Source organism: Scyliorhinus canicula, chromosome 4 (genome assembly GCF_902713615.1).
Source record: "Scyliorhinus canicula chromosome 4, sScyCan1.1, whole genome shotgun sequence".
NCBI lineage: Eukaryota > Metazoa > Chordata > Chondrichthyes > Carcharhiniformes > Scyliorhinidae > Scyliorhinus > Scyliorhinus canicula.
This window is the reverse complement of record NC_052149.1, coordinates 81,257,471-81,277,448: the sequence shown is the minus strand read 5'-3', so window position 1 is coordinate 81,277,448 and position 19,978 is coordinate 81,257,471. Positions and strand designations below refer to the sequence as shown.

Genomic DNA, 19,978 nt, shown 5'->3' with positions numbered 1-19,978 from the left:
TAACCAGAAACAGTGATTATTAGCCTACTTTACTTACTTAGCAATGCAGGACCCAGGATCGATGCTACTAAGGGGTAAGTAGGTAAAATTCTTCGGTGAAGGTATGGGTTATACCGGGGGATAACTTCAAAATATAGTTTGACCGGAATAGCACCCACCGAAGCCTGCACGGAGTCAGGGAGTGAGAATCCTTGTTCACCATTTAGAATATCGACCCTTTCTGGTATAGGGGGAATTCTAAGAATAGTGGTGAGTTTTTAACTTCACACTGCATCTACCCTGCAATTTGGAAAATTGCTCAGATATGTCCTGTACACAAGAAACAGGATAAATCCAATCTGGCCAATTACTGCCCTATCGGTCTACTCTCAATCATCAGTAAAGTGATGGAAGGGGTCATCATCAACACTGTCAAGAGGCACTTACTCAGCAATAATCTGCTCACGTTTGGGTTCTGTTAAAGTCACTCAGCCCCTCACTCATTACAGCCTTGGTTCAAACATTGACAGAACAGTTGAATGGCAGAGGTGAGGTGAGAGTCACTGCCCTTGATATCAAGGCAGCATTTGACCAAATATGGCATCAAGGAGCCCTTGCAAAACTGGAGTTGATGTGAATCAGGAGGAAATCTTCTGCTGATTGGAGTCATACCTGTCACAAAGGAACCCATAGAGAAAATGTTGGAAAATCTCAGCAGGTCTGATCGCCAGACTGCCTGAGATTTTCCAGCATTTTCTCTTTGGTTTCAGATTCCAGCATCCATAGTAATTTGCTTTTATCCAGTATCACAAAGGCTGTGGTGGTTGGAGGTCAATCATCTCAGCTCCAGGACATCACTGGAAGAGTTCCTCAGGATAGCGTCCTAGGCCCAACCATCATCAGCTGCTTCATCCACACTCTCCACTTGCTTGGATGAGTGCAGCTCCAACAATGCACAGTGGTTAGCACTGCTTCTCACAGCTCCAGAGATTCCGGCCTTGGGTCACTGTCTGTGTAGAGTTTGCACATTCTGCCCGTGTCTGCATTGGTTTCCTCCGGGTGCTCCGGTTTCCTCCCACTGTCCAAAACTGTGCAGGTTAGGTGGACTGTCCATGCTAAATTGCCCATTAGTGTCCAAAAGGTTGGGTGGTGTTATGGTTATAGGGTAGAGGCATGGACCTCAGTAGGGTGCTCTTTCCAAGGGTCAGTGAAGACTCGATGGGTCAAATGGCCTCCTTCTGCACTGTAGGGATCCTATGAATGCTCAAGAAGCTCAACACCATCCAGCACAAAGTAGCCCGCTTGATTGGTACCCCTTCCACAAACATTCAATTCCTCCACCACCGACGAACAGTAGCAGGCGTGTGTACCATCTACAAGTTGCACTGTTTAGGAACTCACCAAGGTCCCTTCGGCAGTACCCTCCAAACCCACGACCACTACAATCTAGAACAGGGGTGGGCAAACTTTTCCGTGCAAGGGCCACATTCAGAAATTCACAATTTTAAAGGGCCGCATAGTATATTAAGTAAAATAATTACTTCACCCAGTTATGATTCTGGGCGCCTCATATAGAACATAGAACATAGAACAGTACAGCACAGAACAGGCCCTTCGGCCCTTGATGTTGTGCCGAGCAATGATGACCCTACTCAAGTCAACATATCCACCCTATACCAGTAAGTAACCCAACAGCCCCCCCCCCCCCCCCCATTAACCTTTTAAAAAAAAATTTTTTTTTAATTAAAAAATTTTTTTTTTTTAATGACTTGGTGGGCCGCATAAAGACCTTTGCGGCCCGCGGGCCGTAGTTTGCCCACCCCTGATCTAGAAGGACAAGAGCAGCAGATACATGGAAACCCCACCACCTGGAAGATTCCTTCCAAATTTCTTTAGAGGTTGAGAAGAGAGATTTAATAATGGAAGATGAGGAAATAGCTGAGGAACTGAACAGGTTTTTTGGGTCGGTCTTCACAGTGGAAAACACAAATAACACACCAGTGACTGATAGAAATTAGGTTATGACAGGTGAAAACCTTGAGATGATTGTTATCCCGAAGGAGGTAGTGATGGGCAAGCTAATGGGGCTAAAGGTAGATAAGTCTCCTGCCCCTGATGGAATACATCCCAGGGTACTAAAAGAGATGGCTAGGGAAATTGCAAATGCACGGCTGATTATTTACCAAAATTCACTAGACTCTGAGGTGGTCCTAGCAAGCGTGACAACACTTTTAAAAAAGGAGGTAGGAAGAAAGCGGGCAATTGTAGGCCAGTTAGCTTAACTTCGGTAGTAGGGAAGATGCTGGAATCCATCATCAAGGAAGAAATAGCAAGACGTCTGGATGGAAATTGTCCCATTGGGCAGATGCAGCATTGGTTTATAAAGGGCAGGTCGTGCCTAACTAATTTCATAGAATTTTTTGAGGACATTGCCTGTGCGGTAGATAACGGGGAGCCAATGGATGTGGTATAACTGGATTTCCAGAAAACTTTTGACAAGGTGCCACATAAAAGGTTGCTGCATAAGATAAAGATGCATGGCATTAAGGGTAAAGTAGTAGCATGGATAGAGGATTGGTTAATTAGTCGAAAACAAAGTGTGGCGATTAATGGGTGTTTCTCTGGTTGGCAATCAGTAGCTAGTGCTGTCCCTCAGGGATCAGTGTTGGGCCCACAATTTACATAGATGATTTGGAGTTGGGGACCAAGTTCAATGTGTCTATGTTTGCAGACAACACTCAGATGAGTGGTAAAGCAAAAAATGCAGATGATACTGGAAGTCTGTAGAGAGATTTGGATAGTTTAAGTGAATTGGCTGGGGTCTGACAGATGGAATACATTGTTGACAAATGTGAGGTTATCCATTTTGGTAGGAATAAAGCAAAAGGAATTATTATTTAAATGATAAAATATTAAAACATGCTGCTGTGCAGAGGAACCTGGGTCCTAGTGCTTGAGTCGCAAAAAGTTGGTTTCCAGGTGCAACAGGTGATTAAGAAGACAAATGGAGTTTTGTCCTTCATAGCTAGAGGGATGGAATTTAAGACGAGGGAGGTTATGCTGTTCAGGAGTACTGTGTTCAGTTTTGGTCTCTTTACACGAGAAAGGACTTACTAGCGCTGGAGGGTGTGCAGAGGAGATTCACGAGGTTAATCCCAGAGTTGAGGGGTTTGGATTACGAGGAGACATTGAGTAGACAGGGACTGTACTCATTGGAATTTAGAAGGATGCGGGGAGGCTCTTACAGAAACATATAAAATTATGAAGGGAATAGATAGGATAGATGCGGGCAGGTTGTTTCCACTGGTGGGTGAAAGCAGAACTAGAGGCATAGCCTCAAAATGAGGGGAAGTAGATTTAGGACTGAGTTTAGGAGGAACTTCTTCACCCAAAGGGTTGTGAATCTATGGAATTCCCTGCTCAGTGAAGCATTTGAGACTCCTTCATTAAATGTTTTCAAGATAAAGATCAATAGTTTTTTGAGGAATAAAGGAATAAAGGGTTTTGGTGCTTGGGCGGGAAAGTGGAGCTGAGTCCATAAAAGATCAGCCATGATCTAATTGAATGGGGGATCAGGCTCGAAGGGCCAGATGGTCTACTCCTGCTCCTAGTTCTTATGTTCTTAAATCACTCACCACCCTGATTTGGAAATATATCGCCGTCCCTTCAATATTGCGGGGTCAAAATCTTGGCACTCCCTCCCTAACAGTAATGTGGATGTACCTACAGCTCAGGGACTGCAGCGGTTCAAGAAGGCAACTCACCACTACCTTCTGAAGGACAATTAGGAATGGGCAATGAATGCTGATCTAGCCGGCGATGCCCACACTCAGTAAATAAATGGAATAAAAACATACAACACAAAAACACACCTTATGGTCCAACTGGTTATGCTCTACTTGACCTTGCTTCCATCCTTCCTTATCTCAGTCTATCAGCATCACCCTCTATTTTATTGTACCCCTAACTAATGAAGCCTGCCCTTAAATTTACACCACATCTGTCTACAAACACCACAAACACTCCAGGCAGTAGGGACTTCCATATTCTGACCAATCTCTAGGTAAGGATGTTCCACTGAATCTGGCCTATGAATTACCCCCAAAAATAAAGTTCCCTATTGTTACATTTTCAGTGGAGTTTCTTGGACTGCAAATTAAGATAATTCAAACTCTTTCAGTTTGTAAATATTGAGCCATAATTTTACAAAGCACTTCTTCATATTCCAGACTGCATCCATGAAAACCTGAGCTTCAAGTTTTTCTCTGGAAAAATGGGGAGAGAAAGAGAGAGAGCCAAATGGATCAACTGGGGTAATAAACCAATTTACCTGATCCAATCAGATGACTGAACGGCCAGCTGGCACATTGTGAGGCGATGTCGGCTGGAGACAAGGCCCTGAAAATAATAATCCAAGAGAATTAAGTATTAGTACAGCTACACAATCTGAAGAATTAGTTTATGGACAACAAAAAAAAATCCTTAAAACTTGATTACAATTGTCTGTTATATGAGGTGCATAAAACATCCAAATAATAGGGACGAGAGAGCAATGCTTAATATTGATTTGTTTCAGTTCATCTACATCTGATTGAACTCTAATTTCTTTTAGCTCAGTACCAGTAACAATACACAGGTATATTACTGTACAGATCATATTAGTTGCAACGGAGTACACAACACATTGCATGATGATTGTACCTGTATGGTAATTCTACAGCACAGATCACAATGAATGGCTATAGTACCAGTCACAATGGTTCTGCACCTTTACCCTCAGTTACGAGTGTGGAGTAGTTTTATGATTCGGGACCAAACCCCAACAGTGGCTAGGATACTGGACTGAAACCCCAATGGTTTAGTTTAATTTTGTAAGACTGTGAGGAAAGGATACCTCACTCCAGGTGTGATTTTGTGCAAAATAGGGATATGGTATATTAAAACAAACTTTATTACCAACACATTATTAAAATATCTTCAACATCAGAAAAGAAAATAGCTTAAAATTATCCTTTAAATGATGCTAATCAATACAGTGACACAATTATACTTAACTGCTATCTTTATTTCCACTCAAACAACAAAAATAATCTCAGATCTCAATCCACTTTCAAATACAGTTAGCACTCAGAAATACTTGCTGTACAGCGATGCTTTGAAGCTCCACTTTGAAAAAGAGAGATGTTTTGAAGTTGCGTAAAGAAAAAGACCTGACACCCTGTCAAATTAATGCACAATCTCTGGCTGTATTTGTTCAGGAAAGATCTCAGCTCACTTTCTAACCAAAAACTAACCTGGAAATTCTTAACACCTGATTGCTTCAACCCCTGGCTCCTCCCATTACCTACGTCATCACACTGAACTGAAGACAATGGGCGGGATTCCCTTCCCGCCGCACCCATTTTCTGGTGCACCGTGCACCCGCCCCCCTCACCCCCTCTGGAGCAGGATTTGCCATCACGGCAGCCGGCCAATGGGGTTTCGCATTGTGGGCGCCCCCACTCAGTAAGGAAATCCACGGGCTTGAGTACGCTGCCGGCAAAATGGAGGAGCCTGTCGGGGAAGAATCCTTTTCTTTTATAAGTTTAGAATCCCCAATGCATTTATCCAATTAAGGGGCAATTTTAGCATGGCCAATCCACCTAGCCTGCACATCTTTGGGTTGTGGGGACGAAACCCATGCAAACATGGGGAGAATGTGCAAACTACACACGGACAGTGACCCAAGGCCGGGATCGAACCTGGGACCTCAGCGCCGTGAGGCAGCAGTGCTAACCACTGCACCACCATGCTGCTCCTCTGCCGGGGAAGAATCCTGCTGAATGTCTCTAATTAACTACTCTGCAGGGAACCCTCTTAATATAAATAAAAGTCCATTAACCCAAACTTTTATGATGCCTTAACTGTATTTCTAGCTCCAAAAAGCCTAACGTTCCTGCAAACCAGTATTTTTAAAAACACTACTGCAGCAGTCACTTTTATCCCAGGCTTTTAACGCATACCGCACAAAACACATATAATATAATATATCTTAAATTCTGACATTCATCACAGTAATTCAAGGACTTGTATGTGGATTAAGTCTTTCCATGGCCAAACCATATTTATCAGCAATAGGGTAGTTAGTCCCATGCTATGAGGCAGCACGCTAAGGGCCATGTTAAGGACAGCACGGTGGCACAGTGGTTAGCACAATTGCTTCACAGCTCCAGGGTCAGGTTCAATTCCCGGCTTGGGTCACTGTCTGTGCGGAGTCTGCATGTTCTCCCCGTGTCTGCGTGCGTTTCTTCCGGGTGCTCCGGTTTCCTCCCACAGTCCAAAGATGTGCAGGTTAGGTGGATTGGCCATGCTAAATCGCCCTCAGCAAAAAGGTTAGGTGGGGTTATTGAGTTACGGGTGTGGGCTTAAGTGGGGTGCTATTTCCGAGGGCCAGTGCAGACTTGATGGGCTGAATGGCTTCCTTCTGCACTGTAAATTCTATGTAAATTCTGTGAGACCGATTTATGGGCTCCCGCAATGTGTATGATGTAGAGAAACCATCTATATCATAACCTGTATATCAGCTCTCTACACTTTCCAGGATTGTCTGAAACAGGATTCAAACTCTGACGTTTACTGACTAAGAGGCAGAAATGTTTCCAGTAAGTCAAAGGTTTGCTCTACTGCAGTGGTTACAGCAGAATGTAGGCCACAATGCTTTGGTTATAATCAAGTAAATAACACAATAGTTCTTGCATAAACCAGGACACAGTGCATTATTAAACAATACATGGGGCAGTGTTTTCCGTACAATTCCCCAGCTGGTTCCCCCCCCCCTTTCCCCCCCCCCCCCCTTCCCCCCCCTTCCCCCCCCCCAACACTGACCCCGCATCCCCCATCCACCTCCAACTTGCCTGCAATTTTACATGGGGCATGCAAGGCCAGAGGATGCCCACCATGTTCAGGTTGGTAGGAGGGGTTCAGAGGCGGGGGTAAGCCTGATACGTCATCCTCTTTAGGTCTCAGGTGGGAAATTGAGGCTGGTGGGAGGAGTTTAGATGTGGCGGCGGGGTGGGGGGGGGGTGGGGGGGGTTGGGGGGGAGCCTAATGTAGCAGCCTGCTTGGGGCTCAGGCAAGACATTGATGCTGATGTGAGGAGCTTAGAGACAGAGGAAAGCCCGCCGAGTCATTCTGCTTGGATCTCGTTTGGGAAAGGGAGATGGGGTGTGTTATGGTGGCCACGAAGGATAAAGGGGATTGTCAATAAATCTCTCCAAGGCCTCGTGGAATGTGAATTAAGCGGGCAGGAGCTCGCCCAATGGGAAATGAGCAGCGGAAGCTTAAAGTCCGCTGCTTCTAACCAGACCAGCAAGCTACGGTGTGGCCTTCTTTCATTGTTTTAATAAAGGGATTTGATGCTGGAAGACAGGCCTTGGCAAGGTTATTGCAGGGTGCCCCACTCAAAGGCTGTTTTACAGCATCGGTTGACACCCCCCAAAGATTTGCCCCCATATTCTCCTCTCCCCACCCCCCCTAAGCCTCACCTTTCCTCCTACCATGGGACCCTTTCATAGTTACCTGGTCCTGGACTGCAGGACCTAAAGTCTGTGGACTCCTTGTCATCCCAGTCCTGACCACTGCTACCACTAACACTGCTGAAATGACAGATTGAGTCATGTCTCCAGCAAATGCTCCTCGGAGGTAAAGGTGGCTGTGAGGCTGCTGTAATAGGCAGGAATGCATTTCCCGTTGACTCTTCAATCCAAGAAGGCCTGCCCATGGAGCCATTAGAAAGAAGAAATGGATGGGGTGAATAATGGACAGTAGACACAAAACCTTCTGCCCACACCCAATGGGAAAGTTATTTTCCAGGTCCCAGTCCAGTGTCCCATCTCTTAATAATGTTAAACCCTCTAGTCAATCACCTTTTAATCTTCTCTATTCCAGTGAAAATAGGTCCAGTTTTTTGCAAAGTTCATTCATACCAGACAGCATGCTAGTGAATACATGTTGTACTCTATTGCCTCACCATCCGGCTATATGCACTCAGTATGAACTCAGTATGAACTCAGATCCCGACCCCATAGCCCACCTCCTGGCCATCCCCCCCTCTAATCGCCCCAGCCCTGGCAGAGGCCCCAGGCCGGCAGCCCATCTGTCAGCACACTATGGCGATGTTGGACACTTTCCGTACCGCCTCTCTCTCCCTCAGCAGCCGCTACGCCAGTTTCACGATTTTTAAAAGCATCAAGGACTTGGCCTATCAGAGGCGGAGAATCGCAGAGACCCCGGAGAATACCGGGTCGGCCCACTAATATCATGCAAGTGGTGTCTACTGTATGTGCGTTCTGGAACGCCACTGTTGAGGTGATGGAGTATTGTGATTTGGCGTCAAACCGGCGCCTTTCATGATTTTGGCTCTGAACTAATTCTCCACCCAATCGCCTTTCCTGATTTCGGCTTCGGCACATGGAGAATCCCGCCCCATGACTATGACCACTCCCAAGTGGGAGGCAAAAGAAACTCGCAGGTGTGAGAGGAATAACCCAATATAGAGCAAATTGATTTAATTGCACCTTCCATGTGTGACCTCCGAGACACTTCTGCATTCCACAGGGTTGAAACTTCACCACCATTTCTTGCATTGAAATATTGGAAGGATTTCAAGAAAGCTGCTTTGAAACATGATGTGGCATGCTTTTAAAATAGCTTTTATGCCATTCTGTCAGATTTCTGTGACATCATTTTTGGGAGTTCTGTTTGACGGCACTTGGCTATCCATCCCGCATCTTCTGCCAACATCTCCCGGAATATGTCCAGCCAAAGTTGGTAACCCTAATTGTTGCAGAGTAAAATTCTTGGATCTACCGCCCCCTTGAACAGCACTGCAGGTATTCCGACACCTCGGGTGGCAATCCCTGTGCGGGATTCTACTGGTCCCGATGCAGTGAATGGGAAGTTTGACTGGGTGCCAAATTCTCCATTCTCACTAGCAATGGTAGCAGCAGTAGCGAGGTGCACTGGGATCGGAGAATCCCAGCCTACATGGACTGCAGCGGTTCAAGAAGACAACTGACCACCACCTTCTCAATGACAATTAGGGGAGCTGAATAAATGCTAGCCTTACCAAAAATGCCAACATCTCCTGAACTAATGAAAAAAGATAGGACAGTACAGCTCACAATGCTTTGGTTAAGGTACAGTACAAGCCACAATTTAGTTACAGTGTAATATTCAACAGCTCTTACCAATTTTTAATCTGCATTCTTTTCACAGTTTTAAGTAAATGAACTGAAGTGCCAGTATCTCGTCTGCTTGGCACCAGTTCATTGCAGCTTGTGAAAGGTCTTTTAGGCAAACAGCACAAGCTGTGACAATGTTCACACCTCCGGTGTTTATTTGTTTGCTTACAGGAACAAATTGGTAGGGAAATAATTTTAACAATAATTAAGACTTGAAGCTCAAAAGCTTATTTTACACCAACCAGCGTATCCATGGAATACATTCATATTAACAATGCTCAGGTACTATGGCTGCATTTCTTTCATTTACAATTTGGGGTAAGTGTTAGAGCAGCTCGTTCCAGGTTCCATACTTAAAATGTAACAGGTTAGGGCCGGAATTCTCAGGCTGTTGTGATTCATTTTCCCGCTGGCAGCGCACCCTCGCCCGTGGGTTCCCCGGCGGCGTCTGGTGGCTTCAATGACAAGTGGCGGGAGTGATGAATCCCGCTGCCAGCGAATGGCGCATCAGCAAGAAACACGTGGCTGGGGATAGAAGAATCCTGTTCAGAACAGTCTGCTGTTCACCCTCAAATCTTCCTCTCTCTCAAAGGTGCTGACACATTCTGAGGCACAGTTCCCTGTGCACCGACCGTCATCGGCCGTTCTGTTATGCCTCACTTCTGAGCCAAATCATTGAGCGGCAACAAACGATTCAAAATTGATCAATAACACAGCCAAACCCCTTTCTCTGCCATGGTCTGTTCATGCGTACATTTCCAACAGGGCTTACTTCACAGTGATTAGGATCAACACTTCTACCTGCACCAGACCACCACTTAAGCCAGCATACAGCAGATGGAGGTTCCTCCTGATCTCTGCTGGACACTGCACTTACAAATTGAACCATCGGTGTGAGTGTTGGAGTGGGGAAGGTGCATTGGGTTTAGGAAACCCTTTTGCAAATTGAGGAGGAACCCGAGGGTGAAACTGGAATAACTTCAGTGATTTTGGGAAGATGGGGCTCAACAAATTCCAAAATTTATCACTTCTTAAATACATTCCATTATTCTTGAAGTTATGGGAGCAGAACCTTTGGCTTTGCTCCAGTCTTCTACAATTATCATATGCATGTTCATTGATTGACACAAAGACCGACAGCAGATTTTTCCCAAAGCATGGAACAAAAGCTCAGGGCGAAATGTTCCCCTCCTTTCCTGTATGTGTGACTGGGTGTCATTGCTAAAGTAACATTTAGAAACAATCTGAGTAACATTGTAGGTTAGAGTAGTCCACTGATCACAAATATTACTTCAATAAGGGGCGTGATTCACCCAAAAAATGTCAAGTGTCATTTTGGACAAGTTTGGCAGGGTGTTTTACACCGGTTGTAATGGCGGGATCGTGACCTATATTACCCGCACTTAGTGCAAAAAACGAGCGTCCATGTGAAACTTGCCATGCCTGAATCCCCAGGCGGCTGTTTCACATGACTTGCACCTCAGCTGCTCACTGTTAACAAGGGGGAGCTGCTTAAAAACGCACTCTCTGCACACCCTCCCAGTTAAGACAGGAGGATGGCAGCACGGAGACCTGCTCCTGGTTTTAGTGATGCCTCTGATGCTGTGGATGAGAGGCGGGGAATCCTGTTCCCCTGAAGGTGTCGGAGGAACAGCAGCAGGGTGAGCAATGTTGTCATGGTGGCAGTGGCAGCTGCAATTAGTGCAAACAGCGTGACCAGGATGACTGCCATCCAATGTCGGAAGAAGATGAACAACCTCCTACGAGCAGCAAGAGTAAGTTACCACTTCCCTCCTGGCATCAGTCCCGCCTGCCACCCTGGAGTTTCCCAAACCCCCCGTCCCCATCAATCCACTGGCTGACACCTGGCACCCTCCAAACATCTGACCTCCACGCTTGTTCCTCAGAACCACATGGCACCATTACAACCCCTTCATGTCTAGGCACCGGTGCCCACACATGCCACCTACTAGAGACCTCCTGATCCATCAAGCGTGCTGCCCACAATGTCCTCTTTTTGTCCCAGCAGGAGAAGATAGCCCATAATAAAAGGGAAAGGGCGAAGACAGGACGCAGAAACCTAGAGATTTGAGTCCTCACCTCCATGAGGGAGGGCTGTTAGATATGGAGGGATTGCCGATGGAAAAAGCAGTGACCGACAATGAGGTTGGCCTGTACCAGAGATGTGAATATCTACTGCCCCTTCATCCAGATCACATGCCTCATGTGAGCTGTTGATGTCCCAGATAAGTTTCCAACCCTTACACTGAACCCATGTCCATAGTCTTGCAGGATCACCATCTGATGAGACCTGCCATCCAGAGTTGCTGCCCCCCGCACCAGCCCCTTTCCCCCACTGCCACCCAAGCGAACACTTCAGAGGAGAGCACCCAGGCCAGCACAGTTAGGTGGAAACCACAGTGGAAAACCTGTAAAACGATGACCGCGCCTTGGATGGTGGTGTCCAAGGCATGACTCAGTCTGCGACAACCATGGCTGAGGGCCTCAACATTATGTCCCAGTTGATGAGGGACATGTCCCAGACTCAGGTGGACATTGCTGAGGCACTCCAGAGGGTGGCCCAGTCACTGAGGACCATTGTTGAGGGCGTCGGCACCATTGTGCAAACAATGGAGAGCTTCCAGGACTGGCAGAGCCGGGGCAGTACAGTGGCCTAGTGGTTAGCACAACCGCCTCACGGCGCTGAGGTCCCAGGTTCGATCCCGGCTCTGGGTCACTGTCCGTGTGGAGTTTGCACATTCTCCCCGTGTCTGCGTGGGTTTAGCCCCCACAACCCAAAAAAATGTGCAGGGTAGGTGGATTGGCCACACTAAATTGCCCCTTAATTGGAAAAAATAATTGGGTAATCTAAATTTATAAAAAAAAAAAAGGACTGGCAGAGCCGGATGACTCAGAGGCTTCTGGAGCTCACTTCAGCCGTCACTCCGTCCCATGGAGTCATCCAAGGCTCCACGGGCAACCTCAGGGAGGAGGGAGCACTGGAGCTCATCACGGGGCCTTCCACCAAGGAGACTAAGACCATCTCCAGTTCTTCTGAATTCTCCCTCCTGAACGTGACGGGTGACATAACGAAGCCTATGACACAGGTAAGTCGGCCGGGGACCTCCAGCTCTAGGCCCTCCAGAGAACGACTACCAAGGGCATCAAACGCCACAGGGCATGAAAGGCTGCAGGCTGCCTCCACCTCTGATGTGCATTTTGGGGGCACACCTCAACGTAACAGTAGGCCACGGAGGATTAAGAAAAGCGAGGAGCACTCAGTGGGCACTGGTGATGTCACTATCCATTGTTACAGGAATGGAAATCTGTCACATTAAAATGTTCCCCAGTAAAACATGTCACGCCTGAAACATGTGATAGCTCTGTCATGTCAATCTTCACAGCGGGCCTACCCGGATCCCCAACCCCCTACCCAACTCAGCACAGTGAACCAGGATCAATAGCCCCAGTGCAGATTCCATCATGAGGATGGGTGTGAGTGCGCGGACAGCAGAAAGACACGAGTCAGACGTAGGGCTGGATTCTCCGTTTTACGATGTCGGAAGTGTGTATCCAGCGGAGAATTATACAAAATTGAAAAATTGAGGTTGGCACCCAGCGCCGATTCCAACCCAATGTTCTGGTCCATCGCTGGAGGTGATATCGAAGTTTGTGCCCCGCATCGGCGGACCCATGCAAAACTGTCATTAGCATGGATATCAGTATTAGCAGGTTGGACACAGTATGCTCCAGCCTTCCGTGATGGCCTGTCCCTCTTAGGCTGTAGTCAAGTGGGTGTGAACTGGTGCTAGTATTTACAATCAGGGCCTGGACACCATGGCTGCTGAGGGGGAGTGAGAAGGTAAGAAAATTCTTTAAAACTCTCCAGAATTGTCAGGCTTGCTGGAGGGTGGCTGCCTGGGCCTGTGAGAGTAGCTGGGAGTGACTTGGTGCCAGTCCGTGGATTAAGGGTGTTACCCTAGGGATTGGGGTGGCCTGGTTCAGGCTGCCATTGCTGCAGTCTGTGTATTTTAAACGCACCCCTTTGGTGCAAGTTACAGGCCCTGGCTGCTCACTCTGCTGACTGCTCACTGTGTCCTGTAAATGTTTAGACAGCCTCTGGTCATTCTGGAGCGCACTCAGGCCGCCCCTCTGGAGACCCTCAGCCCCAGAAGTATCATTAATGGGATGGCACGGTAGCATAGTGGTTATCACAGTTGTTTCACAGCTCCAGTGTCCCAGGTTCAATTCCCTCACTGTCTATGCGGAGCCTGCAAGTTTTCCCCCTGTCTGCGTGGGCCTCATCAGGGTGCTCCGGTTTCCTCCCACAGTCCAAAGACGTGCAGGTTAGGTGGACTGGCCATGCTAAATTGCCCTTAGCGTCGAAAAAACATTAAGTGGGGTTACCAGGTTACGGGAATAGGGTGAGATGTGGGCTTGAGTAGGGTGCTCTTTGTAAGGGCCGGTGCAGACTTGATGGGCCGAGTGGCCTCCTTCTGCACTGTAAATTCTATGATTCTATGAGCGTGGCCAGGCTCAGTGGCCCACAGGTGCTGCCACTCCTCAGTGACCTCATCAGAAGGGCAGCCCCACTGCAGGAGAAGCAAGGGATTAGCAGAGCTCACCCCAAACAAAGGACACATGCACTGTGGCCTTTGGCACCCTCTGAGGGCAGAGACGTCACCAGTGACACTCTCAGCTAGCCCACCACTCAGGACCATTAGCTGTCTCCAAGCCCTGCCTGTCCATCGTGGCCCTGATCCCATCCACCCTGCCCCCGGACAGGTTGTCACACCCAGGACCAATATCACACTGCAGCTAAGCTCCCAGGAGATGCACATTTCCCTCGCTCACCCCCCTCTGTAGGACCTACCCACACAGGAGCCTCGAAGCATGGACGGGATTGGTGGCACAACCAGGTGCCACCCTGCTGGTGGGATAACACACAGCCCACCCAATGAGGAAACCCAAAGTAGACCCCACTCAGGGAAACAGGACAAGGGCCACAGAGCCTATCGCTGATACGGGTTGTGGCAGCCACCGGTACTCCTGTTGATAGGGACGGGTGGTGAGGATAGAGGCCCCCACATCACAGGCCCGGTGCCACTCACTGATGGGACAGGAGTGCAATGTGGATGACAATAAATTGAGGGGGCTGGGTAAGGGGTGGGTTTCAGGAAGACATGTTGAGGGTGGCGATGCAGTACACCTCAGGGTGACTATGTAACCTATTGCTGTTGGATGGGTAAGGGAATATTCATCTTGTTAATCATGTCTTCTCCTTTCACCCCCAGCAGAGAATGAATTTTGGAGTACAGCCAGCTATGCAGCTGCTATTGTGGGCACACGGAGGCTGGAGGAATAGGGCCTGCACAAGTGGAGCCTGCCCCAGAAGAGCAGGGGTCAGCCACTGGGCTAGTGTGCTGGCCGTTCAACAGGCCATGGAAGAGGTGTGAAGGAGGCGCCGCATCAGGGCACTTATATACCATCAGTGCCTGTCCTTCGAGGAGACCGCCTGTGCCACCAAAGACTTGGGCTAACCACTGAGATCGTGTGCCACCTGTGTCAGGCGGTAGTGCACCAGGCACCGTGTGGGATTGGAGGAGGACACCCGCTCCCGGTGGCCAGCAAGGTCACGGTCGCCCTGAGCCTGTATGCCTCGGGTCTTTCTCAGGGTCAAGCGGGACCCTGTCTGGGATATCGCAAACTTCCACTCACAGGCGGATCCACAGTGTTACAGATGTCCTGTGCGCCCAGGCAGCCGACTATATAAGCTTCAGTCTGGACCAAGCACACCAGGATGCCTGGGCAGCTGAATTCACCGTCATCGCTGGCATGTCCCAGGTCCAGGGGGCAATTGATGGCACGCATGTCCCCCTCCGAGCACCAGCTCATCAGGAGGTGCCCTTCATCAATAGGAAGTGCTTCCACTCCCTGAATGTGCTGTTGGTCTGTGATCACCAGCTGCACATCATCATGCTCGCCTGTGCCCGATACCCTGGCAGTGTTCATGACGCATACATCCTGACGCACTCTGAGTTACTGGCACTTTCAAGGTGCTCCCTCAGGTGAGAGGTTGGCTCTTGGGGAACAAGTGTTACCGGCTGAGGTCATGGCTAATGACGCCTATCTGGAGGCACCAGGCCAGCGCGGATACCCATTATAATGATGCCCATGCAAGAACCAAAAGCATTATTGAGCGGGGCATCGGCTCACTGATGATGCGCATCCGATACCTGGCCCGCTCTGGTGGGGCTCTCTAATATAGCCCCAGCAGGGTCTCACGCATCGTGCTGGCCTGCTGCATCCTGCACCACATTGCTTAGCAGAGGGGCAGCATGCTGGAGGAGGAGGAAGATCACCAAGCCTCATCTGACAAGGAGGATGAGGAGGGTATCCAGGAAGAACTGGGCTGGCTGGGCAGGCCACCCAACATGTGCTCCAGAGCCACCGCACACAGGACAACCTCATAATCTCCTGATTTTTCTAACTAAGAGGCCTGGCCACCAGCAGCTCCACCACCCTGTCCCGCCTCTCCAACTCTTCCCCCCCTTTCAAATGGAACGCCCTTCCCCATAGCTGCTCACATCTTCCCTATCCCACAGCCCTTCATTCCTACCCATTACCCCAGCTCCCCTTCTCCCTCCGAGGGCCCTACCAGCATCACTGTAGGGTATTGGCTCCGGGCAGGCAGTATCGGCAGGTCTTGTCCATGGAATGGAGGATGATGACGACTTGCTGTGAGATGAGCTCTGGTGCTCCTCGTTTGACAACGGTTGACTCTACCTTTAGGATCCCTTTCCACTGTCTGCCTAGGTGACCCCTGCAAGTTTGCGGCCCATCCATCTCACGGGTCCACATATTCGTTTTTGGGGGGGGGGGGGGGGGGGGGGGGGGAGATGGGCAGTGATATTCTGGAGACAGTGAGTGGCGAGGGCTCACTCACTGGGTAAGCAGTCAGACAAGGCAGGTTCACAAGTCTGGCCCCGTATCCTGCCACCCCTCGCTGAGGGCGATCGCAGGTGGGACTTTCAAGTGTCAAGGGGTCTCTGCCCTGTCCCATCCTCCAGCCTCCAATCCCCCACCCCCAAATCAACTTCCTCTCCCAACCCCGCATCATTCCCCCCCCCCCCCCCCCCCCCCAAAGCTGTCCACACCGCCCACCTGGCACACCTTCTACAGCCAGGCCCAACACACACTTCGGACAGAGGATAGAGGCAGCTCAGAAAGTTGATGAAAAAGTGTCTAATGGTGACTATAAAAATTGTTGTGCCCTGACCTTAACTCTTACCCGTGCCAACTTAAGTGGTGTCTAACTTTCTAATTTTCGTACTCTACCACTCCATCTAGGTATGGGCCCAAACAGCACATCAGATGTGGAGACGACCTGCTGCTTGTCTCGCCCTCTGACCTGAGATGCCTTTGGCAGCTGTGTTCTGGAGGGCCTGGGCCTGACCGACCTTCAGGTGTCATTGGTGATGACATGCCACCCTGTTCTGCCTGCTGCCCATTAGATGCACCATTGTCAGGTGGGAGGTTTTGGAAGTGCTGAGGTGTTCCAGCAACTCCTCTGCAGGAGGCACCGGCCTGATCGCCATATCTTCCTCCTCCCTTGGGGTGCTCGCTGGTCCCCGGGCTACTACACGGCATGAGGGTGAGTCCGGAGTGAGCGCTGGAGGCTTCACCGTCACCTGCGCTGCCAGTCCTGGAGGCCCGCCCTCATCTGAGCCAAGGTCTCAATGCCCTCAACCATGGAGCAAGTGAAGCATGTACCTGACTGCCTTGGTCATATCCCTCTGCACCTGTGACATGTCCCTTTGTGACTGGCCACGGTCAGTTAGTGCCTGGCCATTGATCTCAATGACTCAGCCATGGCCCTTTGTGATTAACATAACAACATAAGAACTAGGAGCAGGAGTAGGCCATCTGGCCCCTCGAGCCTGCTCCACCATTCAATGAGATCATGGCTGATCTTTTGTGGATTCAGCTCCACTTTCCGGCCCGAACACCATAACCCTTAATCCCTTTATTCTTCAAAAAACAATCTATCTTTACCTTAAAAACATTTAATGAAGGAGCCTCAACTGCTTCACTGGGCAAGGAATTCCATAGATTCACAACCCTTTGGGTGAAGAAGTTCCTCCTCAACTCAGTCCTAAATCCCCTTATTTTGAGGCTATGCCCCCTAGTTCTGCTTTCACCCGCCAGTTGAAACAACCTGCCCGCATCTAAGCTATCTTTTCCCTTCATAATTTTATATGTTTCTATAAGATCCCCCCTCATCCTAAATCATAGTCATTCACGATGATTTGCGCCATCAACTCATTTACTTTATTCCGAATACTACGAGCATTCAGGTAAAGTACACTTACATTGGTTTTTTTACCTCTGTTTTGAATCTTAACATCTCCAGTTTTATTCCTTTTGGTATTACTGGGCCTATTCACTGAGCTCCCCTCAGTAACTGTACCTTGTACTGTCGCCCTTTTTGATTTTTGACGATGGCTTCTCTGCCTTACACTTTCCCCCTGACTTCCTTTTGCTTCTGTCCCTGTTTTACTACCTTCCAACTTCCTGCATCGGTTCCCATCCCCCTGCCACATTAGTTTAAACCCTCCCCAACAGCTCTAGCAAACACCCCCATTGGGCCATGTGAAACCTGTACATGTCTGCCTGTGACTGGGCTCTCCTGGCCTGTGCCTCAGACATCGACCGCACAGATTGCCTCAAGCCTTGGGTGTCTTGACCCATGGTTCTGACTTCTTCTCCCTAGCCCACTGCGCAATCCACCCCTTCAGTGTTCGGCTGGATACCACGCATTGTCGGCACCATCTACTTTACAACCTACTTCTGTGAGCGTCATTTGGTCCCTCCCATTTTGAGTGGAGTTCCAACTCTGATGTCTCGCGAGACTTTGGTGAATCTCGCGAGGAGCGGAGGCTGTCGGGAGGTCCGCTGGAGGCCTCTCCCGAAATTCCCCGGCTACATTGTGCTCCCGCTTGAGCACAACGCGGCAAGAGAATCACTCCCAAGGTTCCAGAGGAGGCTTCATTCTGATTTGTTTCCATATCGCTTCCCCGCTGGCCCTCTCCAGGAATTTGAGAGCCTGTCAGCTAGTTTAAAAAGAATCATGAGCCAGCAACCTTTTCTGTGTGAACTCCCGTACCAGCCTCCCCGAACAGGCGCTGGAATGTGGCGACTAGGGGCTTTTCACAGTAACTTCATTTGACGCCTACTTGTGACAATAACCAATTTTCATTTTTCACTTATTGTCACCACCACACCCACCTCATTCCTAGTCATTTATGCATTGCGCGAGTACTGTGTAGCCCACATGTCAAGTACAATCCTGCCCTTATATTCAGTAGAGCACAATTCAGTGAAAAACTAACAGCCATCCACTCTGAAGTTAATGGAAATGAAAGTTGGAAAGATGTACAACAAGCAGTTGATTGGATACTGACCATTTGCACTATCACCCAAAATCAATTTCCTTCTCTTGTCCTTTATAGGTCAATTCACACATGATTCATGACAGCTATCCAGGGTGACCTTATCTACATGGACAGTTAATTAGTGATGTGCTTCAAAGCCAAATGTAATCCCAAGTCTTTGATCTGCTACCTGCAATTATTGTCCCAAATATAGGCAAACCACCCCTGTCTGGCACTGTGCGGTTAGCATGAATTAATTTCTGTATTAGGATTAGTGAAAGATGTGTGTTGATTAGGTGGGCAAAGCCAATTATTTCAGATTAGGACTCATCCTGTCAGTGACTTTCATTATGTGTTTCAATCAGTACAGGAATATCTTTTTTTATGTATAGACACATTCCTGGAAATTATTACTTAAATCAAAACTACTTACATCAAAGTTTTTTTTCCCATTTAGATGACTGTAATGTCAGGAAATGTGTTCTTAACCCATTATCTTACAAAACTAAATAATTATTTGAATTTTACCACTTGAACTTGAGAGTGAACATGCCTGATTTTAACCTTGCAGTCCACTGAGGTGAAGGAGGGCCACTCATGCAGCCCACTCCAAATCCTGCCTAATCTGGTTCCCCCAATTTAGCTCTCCCTCCATCACTGAGTTAGCATTTGTTCTTCTAGGACACAGTTAATGTCTGGCCTAAATTACAATAATGAAGTTCAAAGATAATGGACGGGATTCTCCATAGCCCGTCGCCGAAATCGGGATCGGCGATCGGGCGGAAAATGGCTTCTGATGCCGGATTTGGTGCAGGCGCCCGTCTGACGCTAGTTCACGATGCTCCGTTCCCTCCAAATTGGCGTCATCAGGACACGTGCCGCATGCAGTTGCAAGGTCATTGGCGCGCCATCAGCTGGCCCGCCCATGGATGCTCCGCCCCCATAGGCCGGGTTGTCGACAGCGAGGGCCACTTGTGGTCTCAGTGATCGGGAACCAGGCGTGCTGGCTGCGGACAGTGCCCAGCGCCGCCACGCACGTTCAGGATCAGTGCCATTGGCCGGGGGGGCTTCTGCAGTGTGGCCAGAGAGTGGGCTGTTGGGTTGGGGTAGGTGGTTTAGCGTACCAGCATGGCCGGCGCCATGTTTTCCGGCACGACTGGTGCAGCTCGTCAGTCTTGCGCTAGCGCGGCCTGGGACCCAGCGAGTCTCCGGCCATTTTCCGTGCGCTCCGCATGTGTTCCATGCAGTGCAAGTGCTAGCCCCTCACTGGTACCAGGATAGGTGAGGGGTTCGTGCTGATTCTCCCGTTGTGAATCACCTACGGATTCTCCGTTGGTGCCGGCA

The 19,978-nt window shown here is 48.9% G+C and overlaps 1 protein-coding gene across 1 annotated transcript in view; it reads right to left on the bottom strand.

The window, feature by feature from the left end:
• nmnat2 (nicotinamide nucleotide adenylyltransferase 2) overlaps positions 1 to 19,978 on the bottom strand; it is a 366,697-nt gene that overhangs the window by 183,356 nt on the left and 163,363 nt on the right. The window contains exon 3 of the mRNA XM_038793504.1: positions 4,310 to 4,377. Within this exon, the coding sequence (XP_038649432.1) occupies positions 4,310 to 4,377 (68 nt within the window). The remainder of the gene's footprint in view (positions 1 to 4,309; positions 4,378 to 19,978) is intronic.